We start from the raw sequence: 18,561 nt of genomic DNA on the forward strand, positions 1-18,561 counted from the left end.
TATTCCAATTAGTATTGGAAAGACAAGGAGACACCCGTGTTAACTAGGAAACATGTCTGGGGCTGTTGGAGAATCTGGGGTCTTCTCACTGCAGGAACCTCTGGCAGGTTTTGGTTCCAGGGCAGGTGAAAGTTAGTGGTCCTACAAAAGTAAATGAAACTGTAAAGGCATTAAAATTGTATTTAGTCAGTCTTCTTCATCTGAGTGATTGGAACAAACATCAACACACCGGTTTCCGATGACATTTTTGTAATAAACTTAAGAATGAGATTTTCAATCGCCAACGAGTGTCTGATGTTGAAGAAATGCACTAAATCTGTTGCTGGTTGATTCTTTTTAAAAGCATGAACAACATACATTGGATACTGTAGGTTCCAGGTGACTTTCCAATCAAACTGATCATATAACAAAGGTAGAAAACAAAGATGTGAGAGGCAGCAGCAGGAGGGTGACAAAGAGACAGACTTCTTTGAAGTGCAATACCCACGAGAGATTGTTAGTATCACAACTTGTTTTGTCTAATTTATTCAATGCTGCAAAACACTTCATTAGCTCTTGAGTATAATTTCAATTATGCCTAATAACGTGTCAGGCAATTAGCCATAAGAAGTTTACTCAGTAAAGTTGCAAGTTAAGCAAAATCTACAATGTAGAATCCAGAGTTGGAGGTGCTATTAGCTGCAGGCATTGTCCTTAAGAACACTTGTTTACTTCCTGGACTGTGCTAGGTTCCAGCTCAGGAGCGCAGTCCTTCCAGTTCCTTGGATAGAGCAAGTCTCAGTTTCAAGGGTACAAACTAATCAGCACTTTGGACAGCACTTGTAACATTGCTTTAGGGTGGTAACTTTACCATTAACCATAATGTAAAGCAAGATTTTATTCAGAAAAGCACTGAAGACCAAGTCAGCAAGTAATGTGTCTTTGAGGATGGTCAGTTCAATCAGTGACCTGGACAGAGTGATATAACACTGTACACCATGGCTGTACAGTTGATTATTATAGCAACATTTGACTATTCACACATCTGACATTGATCCAACTCCTGAAAAAAGCATGTGTTGACACAATGTACATCTTTACACCTCCATCCAAAACCTTCTCACCATCCCACCTGATGTTCTTTGGGACATAATATTCAGTTAGTTAATCTATATTAGAAAATCCTACCCATTTTTTTTTTTACCCTTTGTGAATCATGAGATCATTCTCACACTCTGTTGTTGAACATACATGAAATTGAAATATCAAAATAGGATGTTATTATTGTGCAGATTAGTGGGCAGTGGGCACCCATGTAAATGTCTATAAGAGATGAGATTAATCTGTTGCATTGGCCTATACGTATCTTTAGCAGTTATTTTTGTGCTGCTTTCTATAGAGGGTTTGGACAAAGCAGTGAATTAACGAGTGGTTTTATGGTTATGAGATGTAAAGGAGCGAGCATCATGTGTATATATGTGAGTTAAATCTTGAATTATGGCAAATACAACATCTCACATTATCTCCTGAGCCCCTGATTAGCATGCATTAGACTTCGGTGCCTTGCCTCAGTGAACAGCGAGGAGAAGGGATTTCCTCAGTACCAGTCAATAGCTGCACTGAATCCCACACTGACCTCTTTCAGAGAGTTTCCTCTCTCCGACACACACACACAGAAATGACTGGATATAGGTGGTGCAAAACAGCTGTCTTCTTGTATTATATCATGCATGTTTGATTTTATGACCTCATATTATTCTCTGTAGTGTCTCTAGCGCGCTAATTTGCTGGTGAGAGGGAGTGCAGGTGGCATGATATGGCCCTTTAAACCTATCTCTGCTCACTAAGAGCATGTTCATACTTGCTTTCACATTTAAAAGCATGCCAAAGAGTATGTGACACAGACAAGAAATGGCTTCATTTATGACAAATAAGCACACTGCTGTCACTCTCAGAGAAGCTGAGCTGACTAACAGTAACTATAGTCACATCTGTCCAGCTATTTTCTTTCCTGGCATATAGTACCTTCTCTGCCGCTTACTGGTGGTTATTGTTTTCTCTTGAATAACTCACAAATCCCCCTTGAATCCCCATCTCACGTCCCCCCTACACACACTGATCAGGCTGTTGATCCAGGCTAGGCAAACGAGCAGAGGAAGTCCACTGCTGCTTTGCCTCAGACATAAATCTCAGCTTCACTACCTGTAGTTAACAACAGGAAATGGCTGATCCTGATACAAAAATAGAGCTTGGCTCTTTCCTGCCCCATTTTATAATCTATGTGCTCTGGAAAACTCCTCATAGACAGAGAATGTGTAAGAGAGCGAGACAGAGAATAGGGTTTGTGTTCAAGGAGACTGTACTGACTGTTGACAAGGTCACAGGAGCAATTAAGATTTAGTCGTAAGCTTTGCCCATTGCTGTAAATATTGTTGCCTTGATTCCACTCTCCTTTATCATGGCTGACATTTTGTTATGCTACAAGCAAGAGACAATAAGTGTAGTGACCGAAACAGCATGTTTGCACAGGGTAAATGTGTCTCCATCACTGACTGTCCAAAAGTTGTATTTGCAACCCTGAGAAGCAGCAAAATAAGAAACCAACTAAATGATGTGTTGTGTCTGTCGATCTCCTCTGCTCTGTTTAATCACGCAGCACCTACACACAACAAGCAGCACTTGATTACAATCAGCTGGTTGGAGTGTGAGTATTTGGAACGAGCGTAGAAGCATGCAGGTTATTGTGGTTATGTGCTGCTGTGTCAAAATAAATTAATATTAATTCAATAGTCTAATAACTACATGTAAAGGGATCACATGTTGTTGCCCAATTGTTTATATTGCTGACAACAGCATGAGATAACAGCAATAATTCTGATGCTCTTTGATCAAAAAAAAAAAAAAGAAACGCTACAACCCAAGAATAACTTCAATCAGTTGTGTGTTTACTCGACTTTTATTGGCTGTGAGCAACTGAGAAGGGCCAAATTAAAAACAAATGTGACAGATTTTGGTTCAGATCAACTGTGTAAACAGATATACAGTGCGTTCACACCGGACCTTTTATTTTTGTCGCTGGCGACAAATTTACATATTAAGTCAATGCAAAAATCGCTGGGGGTCCGAGCGACAGAGCGATTTTTCGAGATGAGAAATCCCAAGTCTCTGGCCGTCAGTCGCTTGTCGCTCAGCGCTGATTGGCTGCCGTAATCTATGCGTAACTATGACAACTATTGAAACCATTGGAAACATAATACAACTCTACCGGCCCGGAAGAGCAAAGCCGGCTTGACGTTTGTTTTCGCCACCGCCACTGGGACCTGTCAGCAAACATAAACGGCGGCAGCCGTGTTTCACAATGTCACCGTGCTCCAATACAAACAGAACCATGCCAGCTCTGAGCGAGGTGAAATTCACTGAAAGTCGCGTTCGCAGCAGTAGCGATCTATGAATTTCTCCTCAATCACTGAGTACTTGACAGGAGCATTTTGGAGCGACAGCGACAAAAATAAAAGGTCCGGTGTGAACGCACCTATAGTATTCCACAAGAACATGTGAGATAAGACGCTCCATTCTGTACAACTGCAAGTAGTAGTGCAACTACTGTATGTACCCTAACCCTACACTCTAACAAATGATGTGCTGGCTCAACGTAAAAAAATTGAGCGTACACACTTTTAGTAATTTTTAAGTTATTTCAACTTGGCGCAACTAGTAAGTACATTTACACCAGACTTCTCTAGATCCTAGGCCAACTTAATTACTTAAGTACAAGTGACCGAAACAGCATGTTTTGCACTTGTCCTCTACAATGTGTCTCCATCAAACCAAAATTGTATTTGCAATTGAGAAGGTTAAAATTACCAACTTTTAGTGTGTTGTGTCTGTCGATCTCCTCTGCTCTGTTTAATCACGCAGCACCTACACACAACAAGCAGCACTTGATTACAATCAGCTGGTTGGAGTGTGAGTATGGGTGTGCGCATGTTGCAAGCATTGGTTATATGTGGTTATGTAAAGAACGTATTTAGCTAAGTCAGAATATATCACACATTGAATACAAAAAAATACTACATTAACTGTTTATTCAAAGTCAAATATTGCCCAATCTCAGCAACAAGACTGAGTGTATAGATAAAAAAAAGTAGCATTAACAGCAATAAATTAAGAAACTTACTATAAAATGATCCCTTTAAAACAGTACTTTTGAACCCAAGAATAACTTCAATCAGTTGTGTGTTTAGTGAGCCTTTTGAATTGGCTGTGTAACACCTTGCTGAGAAGGGCCAAAGTTGGTAAATGTGATTGGTTCCCGAGGTGAAGTGGTATACTACAACTACAGTAAGGTGCGTTACAGTGGTGACCTGTCTTATTTTTGTCGCTGGCGAAAAGGCACAAATAAGTACAACATGCTAATTTATACAATCGCTGGGGGTCACGAGCGACAGAGCGAAATTTTTCGAGATGCACACTCCCAATGTCTAACAACTGGCGTCATACTGTAACTCAGTCGCTGATTGGCATCTCAATCTATGCGTAACTATGTCAACTATTGACAAACCATGGAAACATAATACAAATCTAGTGGTGAAAAACGATTTATGTAGCCTACTAACTGTACGGCTTGACGTTGTACGCCACTTGTCAAGATTGTACTCACCAACAGGTAAAGGCGGCAGCAGGTTGTCTACAATGTCAGCCGTGCTGGACCAATACAAACAGGCTTCCAACAGGCATGCCGCATGGTTCGCACTAAATTCACTGAAATCGCTTGTATGACGTCAAAATCAGACACAGATTGTTGAATTGCGCCAAACTGATACACCTGCAGCTGAGCGAAAATATGTTCAAACGATATTATTGAGTGACAGCGACAAAAATTTAAAATTTTCATGTGAACGCAACCTATCAAATTAAGTTCCACAAGAACATGTGAGATAAGACGCTCCATTCATAACAAAGTAGTAGTTTGGTCTGTAGACAGAGCTCCACTTGATTTTGAGTTTGTTCAAACTAACCCCATGCAACTACTTTGTATGTAGTGTAACCCTAACCCTAAAGCAGTATCACCAAACTTTCCTAATTCCTAGTTTACCATTTGTGTGGATTTGCTGTATTTCTACTCAGATTTAATAGGAAATCCAATATATTTGGATTCTGGACTGTTTGTGAAGGGAATGACTGTCAGATTAATCGATAACTAAACAAGCTATTACTTGTGGACCTTCTATAATTCCAACATAGTGATCATATTGCGCTGCAATTTTTCTAGTTAGATTTTAAATTTTATATCAGATTAGTCATTTAAGATTATGAACATAAAGGTTTTTGAATCAGGACTTTCACAATACAGATGAAGTTGTTCATGTAACATAAGGTGTGTCAGTTTTAGGAGGCAACAGCTGCTTATGAGAATTTCACCGCAGACGGTCTTTGGTCCTTAAAGTCCTAAACAGACAGCTGTGAATGTATCACAATGAAAACTGGCAGAACCTTTTTGGACTGGTCAACTCTGGCCTGGTACAGCAAACAACTGCAGTATGTATGTGTGCCTTTAATGCAATAAATCTCAATAAAGTGAGATAGAAAATGCGACAGATACTGACATGACAGAGAAAGAGCATGAGACCTCTTGCTGAAAAGCTACGTCCTCTCCCTATTCCTTTCATTGGAGGATTGCATTGGGATGCAGGACAACACCAGTGGCAAGATAGCATCACTTTTATCACAGGACAGGAGAAAACGTGGACATTAGAAAAAGTAGCAGAGAGAATAATTGGCCAGAGCAAGAGCAAAGAGATGGAGTGGAGGAACGTATAGCTGAAGACATTGTGCCAGGCGGCCAATTAAGAGCACTTAGGGAAGGCAAAACCCATTCTTCCTGATAGGCTCCTGATCTACATTTTACCAGCTCTCTCATTCCAAAATTGTCTGAGGGATACTATGGAGTGTAGCATGATGCTACACGATGATGATGAGGAGGAGGACGACGATGATGGTGCAGAAAATTAAAAGCAAAGACAGTGTGCAGCTGGTCACCTCTGTCACTGTGGGTCGAAGAGGGGAATGTCAGTTACCACTCCTTACAGCTGCTGAATATTGACAGGAGCCTTCCAGCTGTCAGTCAACACAGCAGAGGCATGTGTCCCTGCACATTATCATCCACTCTCTTGTCATGCAAGCATCATGCCTCCCTGGGCTATCATAAAGCATCACAGCCAGACCATACATGTGTGGTGTTAGACAGTATTAACTGTCAGTCTCATCCTCTGCAAAGCCCTTTTAATAAGCACGCCTAGGCCCTATTGACTTACGTAACGTGGCGTGCCATGGTGGATCTACATCTGGCTCGACAACAACATCAGCAACATGCTCTGCTGGTGGCTTCCTGCGCTGCACACAGATTATGTGCATGTGTGTTTGTGTAACCTGGATTGTTGTGAATGAGCTTCACATTTCAGTGGCTTGCTGCAGCAGTAATGCAGTACAATGGGAATATGGTGGGATTACTGCAGCTGGGCAGATTTCACAGCTTCCCATAGATTACCTAGGGAGCTGGTGGGACAGTCAATAGATGCAAGCAGCCTGTATGACACTGTGACCCCTGCTGTCTACATAGGGGACTGCAAATAACTGCATGTCAGAAAAAAAAGAAAATTGGATTCCAGAGATAGAGCTACATTTTCAGGGGCATCAGTTCTTATTTCATGCTTGTGCATGCATGATGAAGTGAAAGTAAACAAGATATTAAATATTATTCATGGATTTTCTATCTCTTCAGTCATAACTTTCATTTCAGTTTTTACATCCTAATTATATGCAGGGAAGGACATTAGTCGAGTCAGGGAGATGCTGTCCTATGAGTTCTAGTGTGTTTTATTAGTACTTCACTGTCCTTATTTAGTAGTAAGTGCAATCCCAGTGTATGGTGGCATGGAGAGTTAAGCTTCCTGAAGCAGGTAGAATAGATGTAATCAGACACGAGGGATAAAGGAGGAGGTGGTGTGTGTTGGGTGGCGGGTGGAGGGGTTGGTGGGGGCAGTTGGGACGGTGCTCTGCATCATAAAAAGGTTCTTCCCATCTTAGGGATTCTCAGCACGAATGCTACATATTACCTTTCTCGTCTGCTTTCGTTTAAATTCATTTTTTGGCTTGAAACACATGGAAGCGACGCTGTCCAAGTCGCTAAATAAGTCATAGTAGTGGAAAGAGCTTTTTATTTCATTTTTAGTATGAGCACCAACCATTTAGGTGGAAATGTTCTGCCATCACTCTTAGAAATGTGCAACACTCAACATATCTTCAGCAATTATTTATCTGCACAGGTAAATCGGGCAGTTGGAGTGAGTACACCCTGGGTGGTCTTTATAATTCTGCAGAGGTCTGGAGGTTACCTCAAGGTCAAAGATGGGGATACAACATCATCATTATATCAGCTGGAAACAAGCATATTGGCCTTTGTGCATGGTTATGAGTGTTTCTTGAGAATTTTGTTTCCAGCAGCAGTGATGTGATTGTAATGAGGAAGTCAGGTCAGCATAGTACAACTAATGTTTGAATCCGAGGATATTAAACCATTTAGGTTTCCAGACTGCCTGGCACCCTCTCATATCCTCCTTGATAATCTCTGTCTTAACTATACTACTCATTTTGTCTTATTTTTTATTTACTTACTTGCTCTATCTGTTTGGCATTTGTACATTAAATCCCAAGAAATTGTTACTAGTTTGCTTTCCTTGTCAGCGTTACAAATCTCAAGTCCATCAAGATGTACAGTATGTGTACAGGAAAATTGTGAGTTGAGTCTAAATTTGTATCTAAGATGCCAATTACTGTGACATTTCTTCGCAGCCAAAACTCATTCTGTTTTCACTTTCCAGCAGGAAAAACACTGGTTAATGAATACAGCAGAAACACTAATTATAATACAAATTCAATTTATTATAAAAGGAGATATATTTCATTGTCTTGTCTGTTCTCTCGGTATATTTTCCCCCAGACCTTAAGAAGATGTGGATTCTATCATTAGGCTTATTTCAGGGGAATGATTATGAAGGGTAATTATAGGATGACTTGGGAGAGTGTTATCATTGGTGTCATTTCAGAAGTCGAGCTGAAGGGTATTTTGCTGGAGTGATGGGTACTCTTTCCAGAGGGACACGAGTGTCATATCGTGGGGTGTTGGCAACTAAAGCCCTTGTCAGCCCGGCATTTTGGTCCTGTGGGAGATGCAAAGAAGCAGGTCCCTTTCTCTCCCTTACTAATCTCCTATATTACCCAGCAACCCCTCTGTCCTCTCTGAGTGATCTTCTGCTCTCTTTCCTGTCTCTCCTACCTTTCCCCTTCTGTCTCCCGCACTTCCCACCCTCTTGCTCTCTGGCCTGATTAATAATGAATGAAGCGGATCATCTATCGATCTCATCCTCTTTGTGTTAGCACAGCAGAAGATATCAAACCTGTCAGAGGATCTTAAAATAGCTCTCCAATGTGATGGTGATGGGAGTGGAAGAGTTTGTTGACTTAAGGGTAGGGGCATGTTGTTGTATTTTTTTTTTTTTTTTTAACGGTGGGAAGACAGCTGTTAAACGGGCATAAACTGTGGTGGAGCAGAAGGACAGGAGTGGATGTAGAAAGGGCACAAAGTCCTGAACTGTCATTTCAGCTAAAGATGATGCCTCCCAGTGAAGGAGAAAGGTGATGATCTGTGATAAGTGTGAAACTGGAGGTCTCTCATGCCTTCTCAATCTACTTTTGGCTCTTTATTAAAGCTTGCCTATGCCAAGTTGTGATCCTTTGGCCCTCTTCTGTCGTCTTGAGTCTCAGAGAAATTCTGCACTCAGCCATTTCTGCCCTGCTGCTCTCACTTAATCAATCCAGCAGATTGGCTTTGCTCTCTGACAGGGGAAGGACCCTGTCGAGACCCTGATGGAGACTAAGAGAGATGTATATCTGTCGCTCTTGGTTAATATCACCAGTCAACATTATGCAGGGTTCAGTAGTCCTTATGTTGAGGACAGAGAGGCAGGGGAAGTGCTGCAGGAAAGTGATCATTTACAATGACTAGCTGAACTGTTGGACTGGATCCAAGTTTTGATAATTAGATTTTGTAATGTCTATTCAGATTTAACCAGTCGTGGACGATTGACAATACATGAGAGTAGTCTATATTAAAAACCTGAGTGATATCATGCTAATTCAGTGTTTTCTGTCTTTGACTATGTCACCATCCCTGAAATTTCATAGCTAGGACACACACACGTACACACACAAGCCCACTCCTCCATGTAGCCAGTGTGCAAGCAGTTGTGGTGGCAGACCCATGGTGTGAACATATCAATTTAAAAATTCATCATATTTTGACAGATTGTACAGGGATGCCAGTTGCCTACTAATGCTGTGAGCACTCATCTTACATTATAAGCACTACAGCCTAAACAAGCCCACACAGATACAATAAATAACAGTAATGGTAACATTTCAGGACATGAACACGATGACAATATGTTGATACCAGTTCATTATTGAAATGCCCCCACAGTGGATTCTGCAAACAGATTTGGATCTGTATTTTGGAGATGCTTAGATTGATTGATTTTGTTTTCCCATTAGACACTGCAGACCTGTCACTGCAACAGCTGATGCCAATTCACCTGTTTTTGTAACGTTTTCTACTCTTTTGTAGTTGCTTGCAGACCACGATTGTTGTAGGGTTTTGTATTGCCCTTGTCAGTCCCACAAGAATCACACTTCAAGTATGATATCTAAGGCATCTTTGGGACGTACAATACTGCTGGCAGAATTTTCAAAATTTTGACATTGACTTGGTACCAAAGTATCAGCTCTCCTGACATGTCTATTTGTGCCCTGAAATAAAGCAGTGTCAGCCCCTGATCACAGGTCTTTGATGTCAATGAGGCTTCAGTGGTTCTATTAACAGTTGATTTTCTAAAAGTAACCATAACCATGTGTTGTTCATTATAATAATGATAACATAGATCCCATGACCTTACAAAATTTTTACAAAACCTTTAAGAAAGCACTTTAACTATACAGTAATGCTGGGGCGGTGTTTAGCTCAGTTGATAGAGCACCCGCCCCATGTGTTGAGGCTATAGTCCTCGCTGCAGGCGGCCCCGGTTCGAGTCCCGCGTCGGGCGGCCCTATCCTGCATGTCATTCCCCCCATCTCTGCCTCCCATTTCCTGTCACACTCTCAACTGTCCTATCGAATAAAGGCATGAAAATCAAAAAAAAAAAAAAAAAAAAAAAAAAAAAAAAACTATACAGTAATGCTTCTCTTTAGCAGACCATGTTCTCACAGACAACTTGGCTATAGTGGTGACCTTTGATTTTACCCATGGCACTATTTCCACTAGCAATAACATGTGAAAAAAAACCTGTGGTGGTAGGCTACACACGCAGCAAATAAACATGCACTTGCATATAAAATTATTCTAATAGTTTACATTCCTTGTAGTTTGATACCAAAATCCAATCTACATGTTTCATAAAAGCTTGGAAGGTATTGACCATTAAAGATTTGGCAGATTTGTCTTCTGAACTTTTGATGCCTTTTATGCAGTGTGCATTTTGATGTCAGAATTTAGATACAGTTTGTAATTTTCCCTCACATAATGTATGTGTGTAGATTTGATTTGTTATTGTGTTGTTGTAGGTGTCAGTTTCAGTTCTTTTCATCTTTACTGCTCTTTTCCTTTGGGGATGTGTTATGTTTAGCAAAGATGTTAATGCTATACCTCATTGTATAGTATGCATTCTTGTCTTCTTGTTCCCAAAGGGGCAGGATGTTCATGCTTTCAGAGAAACACAACTCCAGATATAATTCTATCCATCCTTTCCCTCAGGAAACAGCCACCTAATTAATGTTTTCCACTGCTTATGTCCATGTATTACTTTCTTCAAGTGTGCATTTACATGTACTGGAGTTCATGTTCAAAGAACCATAAAAGCTAACAGTAAACAGTTTTCCAGTGACATTTGCTCATTGTTTTTCTTCTCATGCTTTGTTTGCTAATGAGGATACACCTCCACCCCTCTGCTTTCCAGGATAACTTCACTCCAGAGTGTAAGTTCAAGGAGAGTGTGTTTGAGAACTACTACGTTACATACTCCTCCATGCTGTATCGCCAGACCCAGTCTGGCCGCTCCTGGTATATCGGTATCAATCGTGATGGCCAGGTCATGAAGGGCAACCGGGTAAAGAAGACCAAGGGAGCTGCACACTTCCTGCCTAAAGTTATAGAGGGTTTGTGTCCTTTATGTCACTTTGGAACAATTGAAATCAGTTTATCTTAGTTATGTATCACCTCTTTAATTATTAACAACTATTATCTTTGTCTCACAGTTGCAATGTATAAGGAGCCATCACTGCACGAGCTCGCCAGTGAACCAGTGAGTCCTCCCCGGAAGACGGTGAAAACGTCAGATTCACCTTCCCTAAAGAATGGACAGAAAGAAGCTCCCAAGGCTGATGCCTCATAGCACAGGAGACTGAGGGTGGGACAAAGGGCAAAAGTGACACTGGGAACACAGTCACCAATTATGCACTGAGGGTGGCTGAGGGAACGGCCCTCACTGGCCACCACATTCCAGAAGTGCACTACGAGATGCTGGGGGATGAAGGGTCAGCAGTCCATCGGCAGCCAAGAAGCCCCGAGAGAGGAGTCCCCCCTCACCTGTCACCACAGAGAGAAAGCCCAGAGCCCGAGCCAGGACTACTACCACCACCTCCCCCTCCCACTGTTCTCTGCCCCCCTATGACTCCCTTAATGCACAGTCTCCTTCATTTCTCTGTCATACTCAAGCTTCTTTGTCCCGCTGACAATTTCATCTTTTCTCCCATGCCTACCAACCGTCTGCTCTATTGTACTGTATATTCACCACTCGCGCATTTCCAGCGCTGACTCTGCATCATAATCCTCACCCATGGGCCCCCCTCTTGAGCCCTAAAGTTGGTGACAGTGTGGCTCAGCCAGCTTTCCACCCACCATCTGCCGACCAGCTAAGCTAATCACCAAGGTCAACTAAAGCTCAAAGTGAGATGAGAGAGCTCAGAGAGGAGAGATATCTGCCGGGAAGCCCGGGTCAGATCAGGTCAGCGGGGCAAGATGAGTTTATGAGAAATTGTGTGCACAAAGTTATTTAAGAAGCAGTTTATGACAACTACATATCAACTTTTCAAACTTCCAATTTTTCTTTAGTTTTTTTCAGTTTGAATGAACTAATATTTGATTATGACAGCCAGAGGGAAAAGAGACAAGGACATGGAGACTGTCTGTAAAATATGATTAAGATGATAACAATATTGAAAACAGAACATCAAAACACTAGCACGGTGGTGATAGTGTTAGAAATGACAGTCTTGATAACAAAATATGGATTTCAGAGTATGATAGCAGCTCACAAGAAAGGCACTGCCTTCAACAGTATCCAATAAAATAACTATTCTTCCTGGGAAGATGAGCCATAAAATAGATCTTAAATTACTACAGGTTTAAACCAGGCTCCTATTAAAAGGATCAAAAAGCCTGAGCAATATTTGTACCAACAAGCCAGAATAATAATTTAAAAAAAATTAATGAGCTTGTGAATGAGTGAGAGAGTGAGCGACACACTCCCTCCAGCCTCTTTTCTCTACCAGGTGACCACTTATTACTGCACTAGCTCATTAAAAGCTACAAATGAACAACTGGGTCATGTTTTAAATCCAGGGTGGATCTGAACCCAAGTCACATGAAAAAGAAGCTGTAGTGTATACTTCACTCAGCATCTGCTGTCAGCATAAAGCCAGGTTTGAAGCCAAACATCAAAGCCAGAGGAGCCTCTGAGCTGGAGCACTTGTTATTCTGAGAATGTCTGGCAGCTTATCCACTCACTAGCTTTATCACATCACCTTGTGGAAGAAGCACCCTCAGAAATGTAGTTGTCTGGGCGAATGTCTTGGGTGTGATTGTGTTTTAACCCCAGTGCGCAGACGTCTTCGACAGTTCAGATGCCCCGTAAGATTCTGTGTGTAAGTGAGTGCATGTACAGAGGTTAGATAGACATGCTGCACATAACCTCCGTCGTGTCCTGCGTGTCTTTGATGTCGGCGTCTGCAAATAGGTGATACTTGGGGGAACATCCGTCTTTTATACTATTTCTACTGACCTTGGACAGTCAGAAATTTTCAAACATCAGGGAGGAGGATTTCTGGGCAACCTTGTGGGGACTGAACCAAGAGAAAATATTTCCATTGAGCTAATATTTTGTTTAGATGTTGTTTCCTAATGCTTTGATTTGCACCGGGTTTATCAATCAGGGAGACTCATTAGAAAAATAACCCATGAGCTGATGGAAGTTGAGGCCTCTAAATGGGAGCTGTCAGGTTATTTTAGTGCTGTCTGCTGTTGGGTGCTGTCCGCTCTGGTAAGCCGCCGAGGGGGGAGAAAAAAAAATGTCACCACAATGTTCAGTCAAAGCGAATGTGCATGGATACCACCAACAAACACAGACAGCAGGAAGTCTCTTGCTATGTCAGGAAGAGCAATGATGGGGAGATGTGGGAGGCAAAAGTGTAAAAATGCTCATCATGGCAGCTAAAAATCAAGTTTGATGCATCATTTTAATGGTAACATAATGTGAAGATGGGTTACAGTATGTGAAACAGAGGCTTTGGCAGTGTGCTGATGGTAAGAGCAAGTCTGAAATTGTGTGTTGAATTGTAAAGAGGTCAGTGCATGGAGGCTGATATTTGGAGAGAGTGAAGGATTAGCAGGTGTATTCTTGAGGAATGTTGATAAGGAATTTCTGCAGTAAAGTAAGCAAGATTTTTGGCAGGGTTTAATGCAGCATGTGGATATGTAAGACAAAGAAGCATGTAAAGCACTGTATGCTATTTATGACAGGGGGTCTACGGAGGAAATTAGTTGGAGAGCTTTGCATTTTTTTCCCATTAAGTCTTTTAATTTTCTGGGCTTTTCCAGGGGGAATATCATTCGGTTCAAATTTGGATGTTTTGTCCTTGCAGCGGATTTTGTATTGTCGACTTATACACCTCTATTTTTGACGAGCCAATGCGCCCTTTTCACTGTGAATTTGGTACATCCTAGTATGGCTTCTATCTGTGCGTTACTAAGTACAAAGTGTGAGCACAGCAGGTAGTATACAATGTTATAGGCTTATTTTAGCCGTCAGTGCTCATACAGTTTTCAGTGTTTGTGTTCCATCTGGAGCTTCTTCATGCCAGTTCACATTTCAGTGTTGATCCTAAGTCCGTTCTATATAAGGAAAGCACTTGGAGGTGCAAAGCAGTGACTGAGTGACAGCAAGGGACTTTTGCATTCCAAAGTAAGACATAATGGCATTTTTCCATCATTCATTAAGCCTATATAGTGGAGCTGTAAGTAACTACTCTATCTACTTGAATTTATTCATCTTATTTGTTCAATTATTTTTTTTAAATGTGGTGAAAAACAAATGAGTGCTATAATATCTCATCACAATCAAGTTATTGCAAAATTATTGCAGCTCTGCTTTACAGTGGATCAAAGCTGAAATGAAGCCAACTGATGACTTAAATGCCACTGTCACTTTATTGTTTTAAAAAAATAGGGGAGATACAAATTCCTCCATAGATTTCTTAATCCCAAACAGCAGCCAGTGCTTATCATCATGCTAAAATATGTACACAGTAAGTTGTCAGTCAGTGATACTGCAAGTAGACAGACAAGCACAGAGAACGTTGAGCAGTGTGATGTTGAATGTGAGGTGAAGACTGACATAGAAGAAGAATGTAAGAGACAGATCTAAATGTAAAAGTGCATTTTATCCGATATATGTGAGATGAGGGGTGCAGAAAGCTGAAGTAAGTGCAATGAAGGCAACTGAATGCAGTGGTTAAGTGAAACTTGAATGTAACAGTTGATGGAGATAGTGGAGAAAGGCAGCCATCGAGCAGAAGAGATATTAAGATGTGCTTGTGCTGTTGTTGTTGTTTGATCAGGGTGAGAAAGTCTTATTTTGCCATTGAGAATACATTTATGGGACATCAGGGCTCAACAGATGCTGGATAGTGGGGTGGTAACGTGCAATAATAGTTTTTGTGCCCACGCATGAGAGATTTAGAATCATAATCCCTTTCCTACACATCTCCTTACCCGCATCCTACAGTATCTACAGCCTATTAACTTTCTTTTACACTGTCTTGCCTGTGTAGGAGTATACTTACAATGTGTTTATAAAAGGTTTGTGTGTCTGTGTGTGTATCTGTAATTAAGAGTAAGGTAAGACAAGACAGAGAGGCAAGGGGAAAAAGAAAGGGCACGAGATTGAAACAGTGATCGATAGACTCAATAAAACATAGATGAGAGAACAGCCACCCTGTCATGGGTGCAAAAAAAAATCCCCAAGGTCAGCTGAAGAAAGGGAAATCTATTTGTTCATAATGAACTCAGAGGACTGTTGTTTAATTTCTATCTGTTAACTCTGCAACAAGACAGCTGGACAACAAGAGGCAGAATAGTTTTTCTCATTTCCTAAGAGCCTCTTCACAGGGCGTCTCAGACAGCTTCCTCTTGTTTGTAACTGCAGCCACATTGTCCACTAGTCTGTTACAGGTAGTACAAGTCCATAACATAAAAAAAACTCCCCAAACTGAAGACATCCAGAAGAGTAACTCATTAAAAAACTGGAAGCACGTTGCACCTTACAAGCACTGGGCATTGCTGGAAACATTTAAAATTGAACTCACCGTCTTGGGAGATTTTTAAAAGGTTATGAGAAACAACCAGGGAATCCCCCTCACTTTTCAGAGCAACTGGGACTAACGGGCAATAATGAGTATTAAACTGCGGCTGAGTCATCACCAGTGTTTGAGAATCACAGTGGGAATTTAAAGCTTTTATTGCACTGTACAAAAACTAACCAACATCCAGGGAACATTTTTGGAACAAATCTTGGAGACGTTTGATTTTGAGTGTACTACAAAGAACCAACAATGAATTTTAATCACACTGAGAGCAGTGTGCCGTACAACAGCATATAATAATGTTTATCTGTGACACGAGACCATTCTGAGCTATGCATCTTTTGATTTTAAGGTTTTTACAATGTCTGTGTGTAGGATTGTGTTATTGTCTTTTTTTCCTTCAAAGTGAGAAATGATCTAAGAGAACTATAATCCAGCCCAAATGCAGATCCTTATCATTTAACAGCTGCAGTTCAAAAACACAGTTCATAGCAGTGTTACATCCTAATGTGTCACAGGCACCGCTGTGATACCAATATGTTTAAATATGCAGATAGGAATGTGTGCCATGCAGTTTGACAAGTTATAAGGAACATTCTTGTGTATAACTAGCTCCCTCTAATGGAAGTAGTTGGTTGCTAAAGGCTAACACTCTTAATGAATGAGGGGTATCAAATAAAAATTAAAATAAAAACTGAAATATATCCAGTATCTGGGGTTAGATGCTATGGATCTAATTTTGTGTAACTGTTTGTGGCAGTAAAATCAAGTAAACTTAAATTTAATTCAGTTACTTAATTAGAGGACAAATAATGTGTGCAATGCTCACTGTTCCTCTGCATTAAATTCTGGAAATATGACAATTCAGCAAGGTTGAGCCTTGGCTGCAACACTACACTGTGTTTAAAATATATTTCTAATTAAGTGAAAACTTAATTTTAAGAAAAGGGCACAATGCATAAGATATCTATTTTGTACTTGTTGAGTATTTGTTTTCTGCAGCAGCCAGATATTTTATTCATGTTTAAGTGAGACACATATTTTTCTGAGAAATGCAACAAATGTGACAGATGTTAAGTGTTCCCCTTAATAAATATACATGGCAGTGTACAGCACCTCCAAACAATAACACCCATCTGGATGACCTAAATGTACTGCTGCCAGTTTACATACATGTTTTATCAATAATATAAACAGTGTATATCTGATGTGCTATGTCAGATTTTCTGTCTTGTTTTTTGTCTTTTTTGTCAGAAATGTATCTAAATATCACTGTTGATGTTCTTTTAAAGTCCTTCAGTCTTTGTTCTTTTTTGTCATGTTTCCCCCTCAGAAGGAGACAGATACGTGTTTCTCCCCAAACCTTCCTCCATTGGTGTGTTTTTTGTTTTGTTGTTGGTCGGCAACGCTGCTGTATCCACACTGATTTGTCTCTTGAGTGAACTTCACCCAAACTGAATCCCAGTGTGCGACTGAGCTGTGTGTTTGTGAAAGATGCAATGTATTCAAGTGGAAACAGCAGATCCTAACAATTCCTAAACCCAACATGTGTCCTGTCATACCCAGCAATGACCTTGGTGGTCTCCAGAGGTTTAGTCACGCAAGTCTTCCAGAAAGTTCCCACAACCTCTCTCTCCTACTGATAAGGACATGGGTTTCTTTCAAGCCAATCTTCTTGTCTTCCGAAAAAACTGACACTTAAAAAAATTCTGAAAAAAAAAAAGAACAAAAAAAAAAAGCCATAAATAAAAATGGGCCTTGGCACTGATTAGCCACAGAGAGAAGGCCTGGATTCTCAGGCACATCCCGAGTGCTACCAGGGATTTAGACACATGTTGGACTCCTGACAATAAGAGCCAAAGGAGGCAGCAGGAACACCATGGCTTTTTGCCCACTTTGCAAAGCAGGAAAGAAGACCAGCAATATGCATCGAGAACTAACAGCCTGCACTCAAGGAGGAGAAAGAAATTCAACAGGCTAAAAAAATACAATCAGGATTTGCAGGCTACAAAGGGAATTGCTGCAGTAGTCTGCATAAATAACTGAGAATTGTCTAGAAAGACATGGACATCTTTTTTGCAAAGCATGCATATGTCACTGTTCTTTGGCTCATTACGGATGACTCCCTCTCAGTATCAAGCCCTCGAATCACCCTCGCTCCATATTTGCCATCAGACCTGTGTACATTTCTACAATAACTCCTACGTGAATTGAAAGGAGATGTCTTATTATGGAATATTATTCAATAAAATAACATATATTTGTATGATTGTACGCTGTTCTCTTCGATGTTTTGTCCTCTTTGTCTGACTTCTTTTAAAAACTCTTTATTAAACTGCTGTATTAATTACCTCTCTGGGAAAGAAACCGTCAGACATTTGCCTTTACATTACAGTAGGGAAAGTTCCTACACTGACATGAGGCTATTGTTAATTTAGCAAGACAGCAATGATTTTATGAGCTTTATTTGAGCAGCAAGTAGCTAACATTACCTAAGCTGAAGCAGGCGGATGGATTGTGGCGGACATAATGAATGGGAAAACACTGCATGTCTCCAAAACTTATCAGACAGGTTTCCAGGATGTCAAGTAGCCTACTCATTTCAATGTAACAATTGCCGATGAGAACCGGTGTCAAAAAGGAAAAAAAGAAAGAAAGAAAAATTGATCATGGACTTCATGATAGATTTCCATGGCAATGATCGAGGCTTCGAAGCTTCGAACTAAGCTTGACAGGGGCGCATTACATTGTACGGCATCTTTGGAATATGAGGTTGGATGAAGGAGAATTCAAGGAACAAGTGTTGAACAGGATTGCATCACATTTTACAAGTGT

At 40.7% G+C, this 18,561-nt stretch overlaps 1 protein-coding gene across 1 annotated transcript in view; it reads left to right on the forward strand.

The window, feature by feature from the left end:
• The window catches only part of fgf11b (fibroblast growth factor 11b), a 37,874-nt gene extending 23,494 nt beyond the window's left edge, over positions 1–14,380 (forward strand). Inside the window, exons 4-5 of the mRNA XM_085797530.1 lie at positions 11,046–11,244; positions 11,344–14,380. Coding sequence (XP_085653656.1) covers positions 11,046–11,244; positions 11,344–11,480 — 336 coding nt within the window. The 3' untranslated portion in view covers positions 11,481–14,380. The remainder of the gene's footprint in view (positions 1–11,045; positions 11,245–11,343) is intronic.
• The last annotated feature ends 4,181 nt before the right edge of the window (positions 14,381–18,561 follow it).

The sequence above is a fragment of the Trachurus japonicus genome, chromosome 14, assembly GCF_045865225.1.
Source record: "Trachurus japonicus isolate A0001 chromosome 14, Traja_1.0".
Classification (NCBI taxonomy): domain Eukaryota; kingdom Metazoa; phylum Chordata; class Actinopteri; order Carangiformes; family Carangidae; genus Trachurus; species Trachurus japonicus.